The sequence below is a fragment of the Zea mays genome, chromosome 5 (assembly GCF_902167145.1).
Source record: "Zea mays cultivar B73 chromosome 5, Zm-B73-REFERENCE-NAM-5.0, whole genome shotgun sequence".
In the NCBI taxonomy this organism is placed as follows: domain Eukaryota; kingdom Viridiplantae; phylum Streptophyta; class Magnoliopsida; order Poales; family Poaceae; genus Zea; species Zea mays.
In genome coordinates, this window is record NC_050100.1 from 189,039,134 (window position 1) to 189,058,554 (window position 19,421).

The 19,421-nt window shown below is 42.7% G+C and overlaps 2 protein-coding genes across 6 annotated transcripts in view; one reads left to right on the top strand and one right to left on the bottom strand.

Moving 5' to 3' along the window:
* The window catches only part of LOC109939982 (DNA-directed RNA polymerases II, IV and V subunit 11), a 54,811-nt gene extending 44,593 nt beyond the window's left edge, over window positions 1–10,218 (top strand). For 2 of the 3 annotated variants that reach the window (XM_020538601.2, XM_020538602.2), the window contains exons 3-5: window positions 7,325–7,403; window positions 7,496–7,591; window positions 9,990–10,218. In XM_020538601.2, the coding sequence (XP_020394190.1) occupies window positions 7,325–7,403; window positions 7,496–7,540 (124 nt within the window). In that variant the 3' untranslated portion in view covers window positions 7,541–7,591; window positions 9,990–10,218. Of the gene's footprint in view, window positions 1–6,707; window positions 6,825–7,165; window positions 7,256–7,324; window positions 7,404–7,495; window positions 7,592–9,989 lie in introns of those variants that run through there. The other variant, XM_035959215.1, reaches the window with a different exon arrangement.
* Window positions 1–11,756, bottom strand: part of LOC109939981 (DNA-directed RNA polymerases II, IV and V subunit 11) — a 54,607-nt gene extending 42,851 nt beyond the window's left edge. For all 3 annotated transcript variants that reach the window (XM_020538598.1, XM_020538599.2, XM_020538600.2), the window contains exons 1-4: window positions 11,666–11,756; window positions 11,235–11,324; window positions 3,572–3,650; window positions 3,383–3,478 (exon numbers count right to left, since the gene is read on the bottom strand). In XM_020538598.1, coding sequence (XP_020394187.1) covers window positions 3,383–3,478; window positions 3,572–3,650; window positions 11,235–11,324; window positions 11,666–11,718 — 318 coding nt within the window. In that variant the 5' untranslated portion in view covers window positions 11,719–11,756. The remainder of the gene's footprint in view (window positions 1–3,382; window positions 3,479–3,571; window positions 3,651–11,234; window positions 11,325–11,665) is intronic.
* Between the last annotated feature and the right edge of the window lie 7,665 nt (window positions 11,757–19,421).

Genomic DNA, 19,421 nt, shown 5'->3' on the forward strand with positions numbered 1-19,421 from the left:
TCTAGTCTTGGAATCTGTCCAGATTCTGTACAGATTTCGAAACTGACCTTGTTTGCCCAAGTTAAACTTCGAATCAGTTCTTATAAATTATAAAGAAGTGGTAGTACTTTCCTTAAGCTTTCCAACAAATTTTGGATCACCTTTTTTGGTGACCTATAAGTTAAGCTACATCCGTTTTAATTGGAATCTTTGAATCTGTCCAAATTTGGACAGCAAAGCCTTTCTTATGTCTTTTGATCTTGATATACATTGAATTAACCTGATAGGTTTATAAATGAAATATAGACAATTTTACTGGCTTTCTAAAAAGTCTAGGAGCGCCTGAATGGGATGACTGAGACTCCAAATATGGATTTTTGAAGTGAGTAGTTGAATTCTGTTCAAGTCTAGACAAAATTTACGTTTCGCATTGTTTGGCCTTTCTAAGTGTCAAATCTTGAGGTGATGATAATACCAAGGGTATAGTGGACTTTGTAAGCTTTCCATAAAGTCCTAGTTTACTTCTATTGGATGCATATTTTGTGAGTTATGAGGAAAATAAATTACCGTTGTGCTGCTGTCTAGAAATATGCAAGCATTAAATTGATCTTTTGAAGTTACTCTTGTTTGGATAGGTTTGGTTTAGGCTATTTGAGCACAGTATGTATTGCATTCATATATATATATTTATTGAAGTACTTGCATGTGTCAATGTTGATTTGGTGTCAGGAAAGCTTTGTCCGAGTTATATAGGACCGTCTACTATCTTAGCCCGAGTTGGCAGCTTGGCTTAGCACCTACAATTGTCGGAGTCTATGATCAGAGTACACCATGTATTCCATGTCTTTATGTTGAGGAAGTATTTGCGGAATCCAGACCATCAAATCGAGCTAGAGCCGATTCCTGTGTAGCAAGACCAGACTCTAGAGTGTCGTCTGCTGCGTATCTTAGAATCCTAGGAGCTTGAGAAGCTGATGCGGCAGAAGTACCCGAACCTTTCTTTATGTGTGAGTTTTGTTGATTCATTGATCTTTCCTTGTCGTTCCGATAGAAGCGTCGGAATTCGAGGTCGAATTCTTTTTAAGGGGGTAGAGTGTGATACCCAATTTTCTGAAAAGAAGTTAAATGTATTTTTCCCTTTTCTTTCGTGATCTGTGTAGTTGGGGTTGGAGTTTTTTAGGAAGCATTCACCAATAAAACAGTAGAATATTTGTTGGATTTGTGCGTTGCGGTCGGGAGCAGACGTGAGAGCGAGTTTGGGCCGTGGATCTCGATCCGGCGGTGGGGAGCCCATTAGTTTCCCCCCTAAACCCTAGCCGCCCCTCCCTCTCACTCCCCCCACCCCTTTGGCCGCCCCTCCCCTCTCTCTTCCACTCTTGCAGCCGCCCCAATCCCTCCCCTTCTTCCCCAAGTGATTGCAGCGCCACCCCTAAACCCTAGCCCCCCCCCCCTCTTTCTCTCCAAGGTGGAGCCTCCCCGCTTGGTGTCCGTCGTGTGGGTGCGAGTCTTCCATGGGAATTTGGAGGGAGGAAGAAGGAAGAAAAGAAGGAGGAAAGGAGGAACCCAAGGTGATTTTCGTGATCATTTTGTTGTATTTGTGCTGCAATCCAATTGGTTACATGTTTACCTATGCGATTTGGTAGAGGTGCTGTCCAGAAATTTAGTGGGTGGACGAACAGCAGTAGTTCAAGAGATTTCTGGGAATTTTTCGTGGGCAATTAGTAGCGATCAGTGGGAGAATCATGTAGAGCTTTGTCATACCTTTCCAACGAGTACTTATGCGCTCGATTTGGAGTTATAATTTAGGAGATATCGTTGTTTGAATCCGGTTATGTTGCTGTCCAAAAAAACAGATTTTTCAGGTAGGTGAACAGCAGTAGTATTAGCAGTTTCTGGGAATTTTTCGTGGGTATTTAGTGTTAACCAGTATGATAATCATGTAGGGCTTTTTCTTATCTTTCCAATAAGTACTTATGTGCTTGATTTGGAATTATATTTTAAAAGATATCGCTGTTTGAATCCGGGTATGTCGCTGTCCAAAAGACAAAAAAACAGATTACAGGGTTCATCTTGTGGACTGTTTTGGGCTAATTAGATGTTGGAATTTAATTATAAATTGTATATAAACCTTGTGGGGAATTTCATGTAGATGCCTCTGGAGTTTTTGTTTGTTACCACTGCTGTCATAATTTTAAAGTTATGAAATTATTAAACAGCGCCGCTGCAGTTTGGTGGGTGTGGGGAGAGATGTAACCCGCGGCGGGGTTTGAGTTTGTGCGTAGGTGCGGCGTCGTTTATGAGCCTGATTATGTGAAATTGGTGCACTAAGTTGTGTGTCAAAAACAGGTGGTGGACTTCCGGATCGTACTTAGGGATTTGCCCGAACTTCCGGTAAAGGCAAGTAAATACAGTGGTGGTTGTTACCGTTTGGGTTGCATCCTGTTCCCTGACATTGAGTATGCATAAGTTTTAATTATGTTAATCATTGAATTCTATGATGAAGTTTATTTGTTTGGAAGTATTAATTCTCAATTGTCTAATATTGTGGATGATCATAATTTGGTAATGATATATGTGGTTGATTCCCATCTTGGATGAAGTTGAAGTATTTTTTTGAATCACGTTACATGAAGTGTTGTAGGCATGACATGCTCATCGCATCATCCATCTTGCATTTTGAAGTTATGTCGTGATCTTATGGTCCGACCGTACCGGTACATTTTTAGCATCGTACGTTGCTCGAGGAGGGGTACGATGCGGCTTCATATCCTTAGAGGTATGAAGGCAGAAGTCATCCTTGCATTTGCAGACATTTGCACTCATGAGGTATATATGAAGTGTGACATTACTATGTTACTATTGTGGTTTCTACCTGCGAGGTGCGGTGACTAGGTGTGTTGTACGTTGTATACGTGCTGCACCTTCGTAATAAGAAGGTTGTGGAATCAAGTGGTGGTAAAACAATGTTCTTATGTGGTTAAACAGTTTGATATTATTTTACTTGCTGAGATGTGTCATCTCACTCTTGCATTACTCAATGCAGGTACTTGATACATGTTGGGAATGAGGGGAGTAGCAGCACGTCCACTTTCACTCTCACAATAACGCTGCCCAGGCGCAACCATGATTTAATTAGAAACTTATTGTCAAAGGAAGTTTGTTTTTTTAACTAGTCGTGCGCACTAGTTAATTCACTTCATGTGGTATGTTTAACTTCTCTTTGCTAGCCGATTAATAATACTTAGTATGTTTTTGTCATGATATATGTTTGTACACTATTGCCCCCTCATTTATGCAATTTTGCAAGGGGGATGCTGCCGAAATTTTATATATAGATGTCAGAAGTGTTGTTTAGTAGCATTCCGGGGTGTTGGTGGACCCCGGGGTGTTACAGACCTCTAACCTCAAAAGCTTGCTTAAGGTACTCAAGCTCTTTATCTAGATCATTAATAGCCTGGGTGTAGGCCTGCGTCGGGGAGGACTGGCTCGTTGTGTGGATCTATCGTACACAAATAAATAACTAATTAACTGGGGAACTAGCTCAATGAATCAGTATAAAAAAGGGAAAACACAAATGGAACTTGAATCATACCCTAACAATGATCTTGTACTGGAGTGGGTGAGGGAGCTTATACCCGGCAAAGAGAACATTTGGGTCTCTGTGCAACTGCCTGTATCATGTCAACCAAACAAACCATAAGATGGGAAGCGTTAAAGAAAAGAAATTAAATTGTACTTACATGTGGAGGATATTGCCTACAGTGTGATCCTCGCGTTCGACAGTGAATGATGCAGCACTCACAATCTTTGTATCCCTCTCATAGGACACTCTGCATTGATAATTATCATCAGTTCATCAGGAGCACAACCATAACCTACAACTAATCACAAAATGAGCAAGTGCGATAGAAGGCCTCAGGTGGGTCCATAAAATTAAAAGGATTGCACAAGCGTGAAATTATCAGAAACAAGAGAAGTGTCACAGTTCCATAGCTCAATGCCAAAAGATTCACTTAACATAACTCGCAAAACTGTTTTTAATATCAACAAGAGAATTGTAGGCATTGCTTGAAACATACGTCTCACTTCCCAGAGTCATGAACAACGAAAATCAATTGAGTCAACGATTGCATGCAGGTAGACAGTAGGGCAAGTATGGTGAATGGCTCACTTCTTGGTGCCCTCTGGCACGACGAAACGCTCAGAACGGTCAGGGGCATTCATCTCCTGTTAACTCTTTGCTCCTGTCTCTTCAGTAGCTGCAAGCGCAGGGGCCGGGCGTGAACACCCGATATTTTTTTGCGAAAAAATCCAAGTTACTAGATGCACTTGCAATTAGATCAGAACCGACTACAAATTCGTATGACCAGGTAAGCTAGCTTTGCGATAAGGCAGTAGGCATGCATCTAGCAGACCCAAGACCAAGATGCCATCACCATTCTTTCCACCATGGTTATTAAAGCGGTAAAACGTTAAAACGTTATGAACCAACTTTTCAACGTTTAAACGTTTAAATGAACGTTGAAACGTCTTTTCAGACTAACATAAAATATGATATACTCTTTTAACCTCTTTTCCGGAAGGTAGATGAGACACATATACAAGTTTCAATGGGAATATTCAAACAGGTAAAAGAAGAAACGAAAAGAAAACCATGTGTGGCTTCTTCAGAAGGAACCCAGTATTCTAGTAAAAACAGTGTGCTTGAAGCAATAGCACGCAGACACACCTCAACATTATATTTGAGCATCAGACCAAAATCACAACAACAGAAACTGCAGCTTCATGGTTGCAATCAAGGGCACGGCACAAAATTTTAATCTAAATGAAAAAAGATATGAAGAATCTTATAACAAAAAAAACTACCGGTTAGCAACCCAATGAGCCTATGCACAAAACCGAAGGCGTCCTTCAGAAGCCGGATAAACAGTAGTGCACCTCAAGCTCATCCCATGGAGACTTTAGCACCACCACTCAAGCCCAAATCGTTGTGCATGCATAGCTCAGAAAGACAAGCGAGCAGGATGGACGATTCTACTGTAGCATGATTAAAAATAGCATCAGCACTTCAGCTTCAGCAGCATTCGTCAATATTGCATATGCATGGTGGCTGGTGCACTGGCTGGCTGCGTAGTGCACCGTGTTTTGGATACGAACAGCAGAAGAATACGAACAGGGGTTGGACCTGCCGACCTGGGCGGTTGCGCACTGGCGGCTCGCTGGAGCAGGCGCGCTGCGCACTGGGCGGTTGCGCCTGGACTGCTCACTGGCGGCGGCTGTAGGTGGAGGGAGGACTGGAGGAGGGAGGAGGGAGGAGGGGGGACCGGAGGAGGCCGGGAGGAGGGAGGAGGGGGCAGCGGCGTACCTGGAGGGCGGAGGACGGCCGACGGCGGCAGCGTCTGTCTCTGGCGGCTCCGCGGCTGTGCGTCTGGCAGTTTGGCGGCTGAAGCAAGCTTGCTGGTTAAAGGCCCATTAAGGCCCAACAACTTATAGACGCACAGAACGTCCGTAGAACGGGTAAAACGTCCGGAATGCGCGTTCTGACGTTTAAACGTCGCTTAAACGTCCAAAACGAACGTTCTACGCAGTTTTTTTAAAACGTACGGACGCTTTAACTCCTAATCACGTTTTAGCGCTTAAACGACGCTTAATCATCGTTTAAACAACGCTTTAATAACCATGCTTTCCACGTCTCAACCTGACTAGCTCGACAGCTCCCCAACTGCGAAAGAGTCCACAACGACGACCTTTCTTTCCCCGTCTGCCTCCGGATCCTATCTCCCCTGCCTGCTCGGTCGACTCCCTCGTCGCTGAGTCTAGTTCTGAGAAAAAAATCAGATAGACAGACTCACGCCCGTGAAGTCGCCGAGAGAGAGAGCACACAACATGAAAAAAATCAAGATCTATAGAGTTGACCTTGTCGAGAGGAAGGGGATGCCTTCGGAGAAGACGATGGAGCGGCAACATAGTTGCTCGCGGGGATGGCGTCCGGGGAGGCGAGGCTAGGGATGGCGTCGGGGAGGTGCTCCCGAGGCTGGACGTTGGCGTCGCGGAGAGCAGGGGCCTCAGCTGTTGGGGAAGATGCTGCCGAGGTCAGGGTTGGCGGCGTCGCGGGATCGTCGGAGAGAATCGTCTGGCCTCCGGAGGCCAGGGTTGTTTCCAACCAGAAAAAAGGCTCCCTAGACGAAAGCCCGTCGGATGATGGGCTTCCAAACAAACAGATGAATAAACCCAAGAAAAGTGTTCGTGTGAACTTTCTTCCTAGGAAAAAGGCCAGGAAACCTATGGGTTTTTGGGCTGCCAAACTAGCCCTAAGGAGGTGTTTATTAAAGTTTAATAAAAGCCACGTATTTGTCCTGTTGTCCCTCCCTTTTAAGATAAAACAACTTTCTGAGCTTCAAGCCTCAACCCGCCTGCTCTCTCTCTCTCTCTCTCTCTCTCTCTCTCTCTCTCTCTCGCTCTTCACCCCCTCCGGTCTCCGCCTCTCTCCAGCGTCGACTGGACTACCGGCTACCGCCGCCACCGCCCTACACCAATTCTCAGGTCTTCGTGGGACCCTTCTCCGGCAACGAGCACCCATCAGGTATGCCCGGCCGTTATATTCCCTTTCTGTTGTGCAAAACCGAGCACCCAAAGCCTAACCTAAGCTATTAGGTTATTTGTAGTCGGTTCTGATCTAATTGCAAGTGCATCTAGTAACTTGGATTTTTTCGCAAAAAAAATATCAGGTGTTCACGCCCGGCCCCTGCGCTTGCAACTACTGAAGAGACGGGAGCAAAGAGTTAACAGGAGATGAATGCCCCTGACCGTTATGAGCGTTTTGTTGTGCCAGAGGGCACCAAGAAGTGAGCCATTCACCATACTTGCCCTACTGTCTACCTGCATGCAATCGTTGACTCAATTGATTTTCGTTGTTCATGACTCTGGGAAGTGAGACGTATGTTTCAAGCAACGCCTACAATTCTCTTGTTGGTATTAAAAACAGTTCTGCGAGTTATGTTAAGTGAATATTTTGGCATTAAGCTATGGAACTGTGACACTTCTCTTGTTTCTGATCATTTCACGCTTGTGCAATCCTTTTAATTTTATGGACCCACCTGAGGCCTTCTATCGCACTTTCTCATTTTGTGATTAGTTGTAGGTTATGGTTGTGCTCCTGATGAACTGATGATAATTATCAATGCAGAGTGTCCTATGAGAGGGATACAAAGATTGTGAATGTTGTATCATTCACTGTCGAACGTGAGGATCACATTGTAGGCAATATCCTCCGCATGTAAGTACAATTTAATTTCTTTTCTTTAACGCTTCCCATCTTATGGTTTGTTTTGTTGACATGATACAGGCAGTTGCACAGAGACCCAAATGTTCTCTTTGCCGGGTATAAGCTCCCTCACCCACTCCAGTACAAGATCATTGTTAGGGTATGATTCAAGTTCTATTTGTGTTTTCCCTTTTTATACTGATTCATTGAGCTAGTTCCCCAATTAATTAGTTATTTATTTGTGTACGACAGATCCACACAACGAGCCAGTCCTCCCCGACGCAGGCCTACACCTAGGCTATCAATGATCTAGACAAAGAGCTTGAGTACCTTAAGCAAGCTTTTGAGGTTAGAGGTCTTTCTGATATTTACTCTAATTGCTAGTTACAATTTTTAGCAAATGCACCTTTATGCCATGGACCAGTGAGAACAAAATGAGGAGGAATAGTTTAACTTGTTTTTCTTCCATTTTTATTTAACTGCGACTGTAATGTTGGCCATGCAATTGAATTTTACATGTGTTGATTGCATCAATCAAGAATTAGATTTTATACATAATCACATACCTCAAATTTGTGCTAATTGTATCAAATTAAGGAGTTGGCTCTATACATGACTTCATACCTTGAATTTGTGACTATATTCTTACCTCATTTTGTCCATTTGACAATGCTGCTACAGACACCAACAGACCATCATTGAACCTTTTCTACTTTATGATACAAAGATGTGAACTATGGACTACTTGATGAACTACTAGATGTTCAACACAGGAATGCCTTTGGCAAAATTTGCATATTCACTCTCCCGTCAAACTGATACCCTTAAGTCCATTTAAATCTCTTTTTATTTCCAAGAAGTATCTCGCTACTTTAGTCCTACTAGGAAAAGTTCTTTGGGATCTCTATTTGTAAATGTTAGTTTCGACTCTTGTTTTTTTTCAGGTTGCATGGCATTTCTTTGTGCAATTTTGTATCGCTAAACAACGAAAAGTTTTAGTTAGCATTAACCAGTGGTACATAGCAAGGCAGACTGTGTGGTTCTGTGGATGTAATGTATTTAAGAATGTTTTGTATAAAGTATTGTTTCTGTAGGAAAAAGTGCTTGATTTGACATGAATGTGGCAGTAATTTTGACAGATTTGTTGGGAGGGGAAGTGTCTGCTTTTTTCTTTACAAAGAAAACAGCTCTTCTGCGTTTTCAAGAAAAAAAGTATCGGCTTTGTTTGCTAGTACAGACATGTTCAAAGGATAGTTCTTTTATTCTTGCTTAAAAAAAGATGTTTGAACTCTGAAGTAGCAAGCACCAAAGGCCTGGGCATGTTAATTTTTTCTGTTCATGATGCATTTGCCACAGAATCAGTGTTGTTAAGTGCCAATCTTACCTTCTTTTTTGAATGCAACCAACCTTAGATTCTAAAACAAAGCACTTAAGCAACGTCTCACAAAAATCTAAATGGTAAATTGATGTTTTCCACTTTCCGGTACGTCCACGTGTTCCTATGCTATTTGCATGCTAGTTGTCAAGTTATTCTTTGGTACACTAGAAAAAAAATCTTCTTAAATTTCATTCAGGAAATTTTGGTATTACTCCCTTCGTCCCCTTTTGATAATCATACCAGGGAAAAACAATCTGTACCAAGTGATCATCATTTTGTCATGGACGGAGCCTTATCAGCGTAAATGTGGCATTGGCCACTTGGGTTCCAGCTCCAATGCAAGTTCCCTTACTGATTTACGTTAGTGTTCTTCTATTGTTCCAGTGGTTCTCCATGCAAGAGGGTTGTGCTGTACAGGGGAAAGAAATGATTTCTGGCGTGAAATTAATGTTTTGCACCGTCGCTAGCTGCAGATAAACATGAGTGATTAGCCAGCCTTGGTCTCTCTCAGTCTCAGTGTCCCTCTCCTATGTGTTGATCATAAAGGCAAGGAGGGAATAGTTTATTCTTCCTGGTTGCATGGCATAACATTCTGCCATAGTATAGTGCTACGTGAGGTAAATTTAGTTTGCACTGATTCATGATGGAGAACAAGTCGGTGTGAGTTTGTGCATTGTGCTTGAGGGGGGTGCTTTATTTTAAAAAAACTCGTGTGTTGAGAGTAATTAATTTGGACGTCGAATAATTCATGGTATTTGGTTGTAGCTTGACATGAAATATTTGGGAAAATTATAGAGTATTGTTATTTATTTTCGGTGAAGCTTACCCTACCCCCACCCCCAGTATAGATAGATGCTTGAAATGTCTCCAGTATCCTAGGCGTGCACATTTGCCTATTGGTGTTGTACCATCTGACAGTAACATGATTACATTTGAAACACTACGTAGAGTAGACCATAGAGTGGTGTCTCGATTTATTAGTTCTAATTTTCTGCATCTTTAGCTAAGTGACAACAGCCTTTGTACCTTGGAACATAATATAAAAATCTGAATGACGTTCAAATTGAATATGCATTAACAGAGTGGTGATTGTCCTGTTAGTTAGGTCATTTGCTAGTTGTTACTAGGGGATAACTAGACTAGATCTCTGTACCATATCTTGCTGATTACCTGGCATCGCCGGAGTTTTGCCTTTTAATTGTTTGCCTTTAGTTGTTTACTTTGGGTCAGGTGTTCTTCTCCCTAGAAATTACTGTATTGGACCATCCTCCAATTCATATTCATTTTCGACCCTGAACGTCCATCTCTTGATGACATGTACGACATGCATGGTACTTATGAGTGACATTCTGAGCGTTTTGTTTTCAGGATGAGAAGAACAGGTACGAGGACAGGATGAAGCAGGGGTTCTAGATGAATGGAATGGTGTGGGAGATAAACTTCCCGTGTTAGTTTTATCCTAGGCGAGTCAACAATGAAACGAACGCCCAAGGATTGTGAATGTCTGATCCCTGAACTGAGGTTGCTTGCTGTCGTTTTACTGTCATGCTTGTGTCAATATCGTATTATTGCAAACACACCAATGGAGTTTTACATTGACATCCTCAGATTGTCCGCAACTAGATAATTACATGCATGCCTGTCTTCAACATAAAATATATAACGGTCCATTTCGACCCTTTTGTCTGGGCTGAAATAGGTTCTACTCCATGAACTTAGCAATTTAGCTATGGGTCGTATGGATCTATTTATTTTGAAGGAATTAAAATTTACTTAATAAAGTATTCTATTTGGCTTGGAATTTGATATTCCGTCGCTTTTCAAAGTTTAAATATAAGTCTATCTCAAATTTATGGGATACATGATAGTAAATGATTTTGTATAGCAGCAGAATATGTTTCTACTCAGCAACTTATTAGACGCTCTTCGTGTCATTTCTCTGTAGTAAAAATGTAGCATATAAATATTTCTCATATATTGCTAATAATAATATATAAATATATTTCGCATAAAATTATATTAGCTTAGTTGATTTTTGCCTAAATTACTATTATTATTATAATAACTAGACGGGGCGATAGAATTTGATAAGTATTACATGCGTTCATGCTTAATAGATTAAAAAAAATCATGCCCCTAAGGCTACGACTAGAAGATCTATAAATTTTTTGTCTTGCACTGTAGCTTACACTGTTTACAGGGTGGATGGAGACGAGTAAGCTGTTGTGCTCAAGATACATTGTCTTGCATTTTAGCTTACGTTGTTGTTGTTGTTGTCTTGCATTAGATGGATGTTGTTGCTCATCGCCGTACGCATTACCACATGGGTATTAGGTTGTGTCCAACAGTATGCATATCGACTCTCGCATAACGATGCACTATTCACGCTTTCAGTAGGTCACGGATGTCGTCGCTCAAAATGTGCGGTCGACCATGCGGATGCACATCTCCTCTGCGAGAGGATGCACATCTGAATGCGCATGCTGCTGGAAACCATTGCTTCGTAGTCTTTGTATTCGCCATGCAAGGGCATGTGCGTCCTTCCTCCTGTGACGGATACAAAGACTACGAAAGATGGGAAGCGTTAAAGAAAAGAAATTAAATTGTACTTACATGCGGAGGATATTGCCTACAGTGTGATCCTCGCGTTCGACAGTGAATGATGCAGCATTCACAATCTTTGTATCCCTCTCATAGGACACTCTGCATTGATAATTATCATCAGTTCATCAGGAGCACAACCATAACCTACAACTAATCACAAAATGAGCAAGTGCGATAGAAGGCCTTAGGTGGGTCCATAAAATTAAAAGGATTGCACAAGCGTGAAATGATCAGAAACAAGAGAAGTGTCACAGTTCCATAGCTTAATGCCAAAAGATTCACTTAACATAACTCGCAGAACTATTTTTAATATCAACAAGAGAATTGTAGGCGTTGCTTGAAACATACGTCTCACTTCCCAGAGTCATGAACAACGAAAATCAATTGAGTCAACGATTGCATGCAGGTAGACAGTAGGGCAAGTATGGTGAATGGCTCACTTCTTGGTGCCCTCTGGCACGACGAAACGCTCATAACGGTCAGGGGCATTCATCTCTTGTTAACTCTTTGCTCCTGTCTCTTCAGTAGCTGCAAGCGCAGGGGCCGGGCGTGAACACCCGATATTTTTTTGTGAAAAAATCCAAGTTACTAGATGCACTTGCAATTAGATCAGAACCGACTACAAATAACCTAATAGCTTAGGTTAGGCTTTGGGTGCTCGGTTTTGCACAGCAGAAAGGGAATAGAACGGCCGGGCGTACCTGATGGGTGCTCGTTGCCGGAGAAGGGTCCCACGAAGACCTGAGAACTGGTGTAGGGCGGCGGCGGCGGTAACCGGTAGCCCAGTCGACGCTGGAGAGAGGCGGAGACCGGAGGGGGTGAAGAGCGAGAGAGAGAGAGCAAGCGGGTTGAGGCTTGAGGTGGAGCGCAACTGCACGGGCCTTCTTGTTACATGGGTCGTTCCTTTTTCAAGCAATTGTTTTCTCTCTCCCTCTTTTTAGTTTTTATTACTTATTCTTCTAGAGTATTCGTGAAAAAAAACATAAAGATTTCTCACAAAAAGCATAAAGATTTCTCACACGACAATCACTGTGTAGTTGATGACATCGTCGGACTGCTAGCTTGCTTCTAGTTAGGCTGGTTCTGATGCCCGATATAACATAGTTTTATGCTTCTGTTATTTTAGTTTTACGTTAAAACAGACTAAACGTGGTTGGTACCTGCTCGCGGACCGTATCCCTGGACCGGTATTCTAACTCGCCCGATCAGGGTTGAAATTTAGGGTGTGTTTGGTTTGACTTTTAGCATTGGCTTTTGCCCCCTAAAAGCCAAAAGTTAACCAAAGGGCTCGATCTAGGAAGCAGCTTTTTCTAAAAGCTGACTTTCTCACAGTGTAAATCTAAAAGCACCCCTGAACCTGCTTTTAGTGGCTTTTCGGATGGAACTGTGAAAACATATATCGAAGAACTTTTAATGACTTTAAGTGGTTTCCACCAAACGGTTTTTAGCTTTTTAACGGCTCATAGCCTACAGCAGCTTTTTCTACAGCTCACAGCCCACAGCAACTTTTTTCACAGCCACAGCCCAACCAAACAGACCCTTATTGTAACTAATTGTTGGTCCTTGCTCTCGGATGCTATACATCAAAAACAAAGCAACCGAGAGCATTTAGGGTTTAGGGTTTATGGTTTAGGGTTTACGGTTTAGGGTTTAGGGTTTAGGGTTTATGATTTAGGGTTTAGGGTTTAGGGTTTAGGGTTTAGGGTTTTTGATGTATAGCATCCGAGAGCAAGGACCAACAATTAGTTACAATAAGGGTCTGTTTGGTTGGGCTGTTGTAGGATCTAGGACACCGGCTAGAGGGGGGGTGAATAGACGGTTTTGACTAAAATCAAAAACACTCGGTAAATTTAATCAATATAACAAGAGGAATAAATTCTCTAGTGATAACAAGTAAACAATATATGAGAATAAACTACGGTGATAGAATACTTGAGGAAACAATATGCAAAACACTAATCACTTGCAAGTCAATAAGTGATGCAAGAAAGCAAAGACACGAATTTGATCCCGTGGTATCGGTGATTTGCCGATCACCCCTAATCCACGTTGAGGTGGACTTCAAGCTCTCACTTGCTCCTCTATCAAGACACGTCTTGATCTTTGAGCCAAGTGGACAAGAAATCACTCAATACCTCGATTCCACTAATGTCACCTTTGCCGCTCCGGCGAGGTAGGCGCGAACCCCTCACAATCAACACCGCGGCTTCTCCACAATCTTCTTGGAGAGCTTGACGGAGACAATCACCCAAGCCGTCTAGGAGGCGGCAACCTCCAAGAGTAATAAGTCGATGACGCTTGCTCGGTGTACCACCTAGTGCCTCAAGGATCACCAAGGGTTGCAAATGCACTAGGAACACTCAATCTCTCACTAGAATGCAATCTCAAGCAAAGAGTGTGAGAGAGTGAGTTGGAGGATCACAAATGAGCTCAATGTGTGCAAGGAATGACCAAGAGAGCTCTCACACACGAGCTACCCTTCTATTTATACCCCTCCATCAAAATCCAACCGTTATGTGCAAAAAGCACATGTTCTGCGCACACGCGGACGGTCCGCGCCCTAGGGCCAGACGGTCCGCCGTACACATAACGGCTATAAATGCCGTTTGAAATCTGTCAGAGGTGTCAGAAAAGGTAGGTCCGGACAGTCCGCCCAACATGGCCGGACCGTCCGCGACCTGGCAACTTGAAACACCAAGGCCTCGGACTAAACACAGTTAGCACAGGCGGACCGTCCGCCTATAATTCCGGACGGTCCGAGACCTGGATGCAGTACTGTCCGGACCTGCCCCCCCCCCCCCCGGACAGTCCGTAGAACAAAACCAAGAAATCACACAGTCCCTGACCAAAAACATTTTTGACACTTGCGGACTGTCCGCCCTTCATGGCCGGACGGTCCGCACTATAATTCAGGGACTGACCCGAAACCAGCTTTCTCTGGTCAGGACTGCGGACGGTCCGGCCCTAAGGCCCGGACGGTCCGCAGTGCAAAGTAACAAAGTGGCTCCCGAAGTGATCAGACTTCGGACCCTTCTGGTGGATCGCGGACGGTCCGCCCACAAGGCCCGGACGGTCCGCGCATCCAAGACTTTGCAATTCTCAAACTTGCTTTTGAAGGAACGTTTAACTCAATAAATTTGAAGCGCTGTTAGTCCTCATGCAAATGCAACCACTAGATGCTCTATGAGGCACTAAGTTTTACACTGATCAAGGTTATTGACCCCTCTTAATAGTACGGCTATCTAACCTACTAATCCGGTCAAGTATCTTCTCTAAACTCCTCAAGACCGGCAAAAACAAAACCTATATTATACCTTTGCCTTCATTTGATCCACAACCAATGCTTATGATTCTCCAATATTTCCTGTTCTATGTGGTCCAACCCTGCATTCTTATTTCTCCAAGAATCGTTAGTCCACAAGCAATTGTCATTAATTACCAAAACATCACTAAAGGGGCCTAGATGATTCACAATCTCCCCCTTTTTGGTAATTGATGACAACACTACATAGTATATTTAAAGAGAAGTTTAGTTTTTCCAAATCTCTCTTATACCTAAGGTATAGGATAGATTTTGGAGATGTGATTCAAAGGACTTATCTAGATTTGAAGTTCTGTCCGAAAGAGAGATAAATCCCAATAAAAACTCAGTATGTAAGAAAAGCTCCCCCTAAGTGTGTGCAGGATTATTTGAAACTGAAGATATAACACATATAATATGTCGGAGTTTGATGGAGATTTCCCTACAATCATGGTTATCAAGGCATACAAGAGATATTCTGTAGAGTAAGCGCAACAATATCCTTGATCAACCATACACAGAGTAATTTGAACTAAAACATAGTTCAACCCACAGAATATTACAAATAATAGTCCACAGACATACGACATAGAATTAACAAAGGCATAAACTAATGCATGCAACATAAAAAGGTAACTATGCATATGCATGGTCTTAATGTCCACATATATAAACCACCAACTCCGCCTGAATATGACATCTGACAACTTCTCTTCTCAGCACTTCTCTCCCCCTTTGGCATCAATTGCCACAAAGGAGAAGCCTCACTGACCACTAGGAGGAGGATGCATGTTATAGTAGTGAGTGCTGAACGTGTCAAAAAGAGAGGAGAACTGGCTAAAATCTTGCTGGAGTTGTTGCTGCCTCTGACTGATCTCATGCATGCTGTCATTGGTAGAAAGATTGTCAAACTGACTGGAGAGAGCGCCCATGTTATCTTGAAAACTCTGTTGCATATTATTTAGCCTGGTCATGATGGGATCAGTGACATTAGTCTGAATGTGATCGCGAAGCTCAGAAAACTCAGAGTTGATCCCATCCCAGTTATCTTCAAAACGAGATTGGATAACATCCAGGCGGTGATCCATGTGAGTCATCATGCCCTCAAAACGAGTATCAATATGAGACTGAAGCCCCTGCTGCATAGTGTGAAAATATGGATCAAAGTAGCCCGGACCAGGCTCCCAAAATTGCTGAGGCTGAGGAGGAGGTGGAGGAGGAGGCATCTGCTCACCCTCAACATCAGGAGCTGCTCCACCCTCATAGCCAGGGTCCTCCTCATCATCTGGGAAGGGAGTGAGTGGCCTGGTGAGAAACCCGATCTCATTCTTAAAAGGCCTGAACGGTGTGTGAACAATCTCGCAGGGCCCCTCAAATCTTGTCTTGGCTTTGATGAGAGCCATAATGTAAGGAGCATATGCTAAATTTTGATTCTTGTCCATTTTCAAATCATTAAGCTGTCTCATCATGAAAAGAACAATGTTGATGACCTCACCATTCATGATGTGCTGGATAATGTTCCAGAATTTATCTCGGATTTTACTCTTATCACCACTCTTGGGAAGTATAGTCACTCTGGCAATCTTGTTGATTACAGCAGGATGATGCCTGAGTCCTGCTGTCTCCCCAAATCTCCTGGGTATTCCTAGTCTGGCTGGTTCATAGAATTGTATAAATTCCTCAAAATTATCTTCAGTATAGAGATCCACCCCAGCGGAAATGATGCCATAATCTAGACTGTTGGCAGTGGCAAAGTCAGCAAAAGAAGCAGAATAGCGCTTGAATCCAGTCATCCAAGTGACAGATTCTTCTTCTATATCAATCTCTGAGGTTGCCAGAAATTGCTTAACAGACATTTCATTGAAGTCTGTGTGCTGCCCCATAAACTGATACAGTCCACACGTTTCAAATTTAGGGATCAGACCCTCCATTACTGATTGACTTAGAAAGAATGACCAATCAATCACCTGATGCTTATGCAGATTTGTGTCCACCAAGGTGCCCCAAAAAACATCAAACTGCAGCTGAGTGTGGAAAAATTGAATGTTGGTGTCAGATGGCAGAGTGTACTGGTTCACAGTCCGTCTTGAGCAGTACTCAGCCATAGAGAACCTTCGCTTTGGATAGGTCCATCCAGAGGTGTCAATGGGATAATCAGGGTGAACATGGGGAAAGTCTTCAGTATCCATAGATTCAGTGCCCCCAGCTGAGGATTGGGCCTCTGAATCAGTGGTCGGTGTATAGTCAGCGTCATCTCCACGAGGGCGCTTTGATTTAAAGCGACCTGCAAGTTTCTTGCGGAGACCACCAAAACCACTGCAATAATGTGACAGACATCCATAGATAAATAGTTGATACACATCACCACAATAGAGATGAATAAAGCTGGATTGCTCTGTCAGGGTCCGGACGGTCCGCGCTAGGTGGCCGGACAGTCCGCGCCAGAAGCCCGGACGGTCCGTGCCCACTAGGCGGACGGTCCGCGACCGACCAGGGGCGACTCCAAAGAACCCTAGCCGCCACATATGGTGAAGTGATGATTTTGCAGAGAATACCCATCCAATCGAGTTCAAAATTTTTACAGCATTCATAGTGAATAATACCAACAATCCCACCAACTGGATTTGTAAAACTACTTCTCAATTTCAGATCAGATAGGAAACCCAAATAATCTCAAAACTTGAAGAAATTTGATGAAATCCACAAGATTTATGAAATACCGTGATGAAGACATGTTGATCGAACGTTGCCACAAGCTGTCGGACTGTCCGTGCGCAACGTCACTTCTCCGTCCGCGCAAGAACGACAAAGGAGACTATTTGGCAAGTGAGTGGAGAGCAAGAGCACAAATGACAAGTCTACGGTCTCAGTCTGCTTTTGCTGCCTGTCGCGGACGGTCCGCGCAGGGGCGGCGGACGGTCCGCGGCCTGATGATTTCGAACGGTCTGCATTGCTGGTCGGACTGTCCAATGCCTGATACTGCGGACTGTCCGCGGTCCAAGGGCGGACGGTCCGCGGCCTGATATTCAGATTGTCCAAGTCTATCCACTTTCTGATTTTTGAAGTTCAAATCCGAATTGGTGCTCATATATGGACATTTTGACCAATCCAAGGGTTAGTATGTATGCATATACATATTATGTAGTTGAGTAATGCAAATTTTTCATATCAATCAACGTAAATCAATGCAAGATAAAAATGCATTAAAAATACGAGATAAATAGCATACGGAGCACATTACACATGTGTGACCAACTTCAAGCCACATTTGAGAGATCGATCACATTCATTTCACTTCTTAGAGTACAAAATCTTGTTTCATCCAATGGCTTTGTAAAAATGTCCGCTAATTGATCATCCGTACCAATGGAATAAATAGAGATATCTCCCTTTCCAACATGATCTCTTAAGAAGTGATGCCTTATATCAATATGCTTAGTTCTTGAGTGTTGGACCGGATTGGTAGCCAATTTTACTGCACTCTCATTATCACACATGAGAGGCACATTTTTGAAAATAATCCCATAATCCAATAAAGTTTGTTTCATCCATAATAGTTGAGCACAACAATTTCCGGCCGATATATATTCCGCCTCGGCGGTAGAGAGAGCAACCGAATTTTGTTTTTTAGAAGACCATGAAACAAGAGATCTTCCAAGAAATTGACAACAACCGGAGGTGCTTTTTCTATCAACTTTGCACCCCGCATAGTCCGAATCCGAATATCCAATTAATTCAAATTGAGCACCTTTGGGATACCATAGACCAATATTGGGAGTATACTTCAAATATCTTAGAATTCTTTTAGCGGCCTTCAAGTGAATCTCTCTAGGCGAAGCTTGAAATCGAGCACACATGCATACACTAAACATAACATCGGGCCTAGATGCGGTGATATAAAGCAAACTACCAATTATTGAACGATAAAGTTTTTGATCAACCATAGTACCTCCTTCATCTAGGTCTAGATGACCATTTGTAGCCATAGGAGTCTTGATTGGCTTTGCATTTTCTAAACCAAATTTCTTGAGCATGTCCTTCAAATATTTTGATTGACTAATAAAAATTCCATCTTTCAATTGTTTGATTTGAAGGCCAAGAAAGAAGCTCAATTCACCTATCATAGACATCCCAAATTCATTTGACATCATTTTTCCGAACTCCTCACAAAATAATTCATTAGTAGATCCAAAAATGATATCATCAACATAGATTTGACAAACAAATAAATCTTTGCCAATTCTTTTAGTGAATAGAGTAGTGTCAACCTTCCCAATTTTGAAGTCTTTGGAAAGTAAGAAATCCCTAAGCCTTTCATACCAAGCGCGTGGAGCTTGCTTAAGCCCATAGAGAGCTTTAGAAAGCTTGAACACATGGTTAGGTCTTTTGGGGTCCTCAAAACCGGGAGGTTGTTCAACATACACTAGTTCACTAATCTTACCATTTAGAAAAGCACTCTTTACATCCATTTGGTAGAGCTTGATATTATGTGCACAAGCATAAGCAAGAAGAATCCGGATTGCTTCCAATCTTGCCACGGGAGCAAATGTCTCACCAAAATCCAATCCTTCAACTTGAGTATATCCTTGTGCAACTAATCTTGCCTTGTTTCTTACTACCACACCATCTTCATTGTGCTTGTTGCGAAACACCCATTTTGTACCAATAACATTGTGGTTCTTTGGTCTCTCAACAAGCTCCCAAACTTCATTTCGAGCAAAGTTATTTAATTCTTCATGCATTGCATTTACCCAATCAACATCAAGTAGAGCTTCATCTACACGGTTAGGTTCCATACATGATACAAAAGAGAAATGTTCACAAAATGAAGCTATGCGAGAGCGAGTTTGAACACCCTTACTAATATCACCCACAATTTGATCAACCGGGTTTAT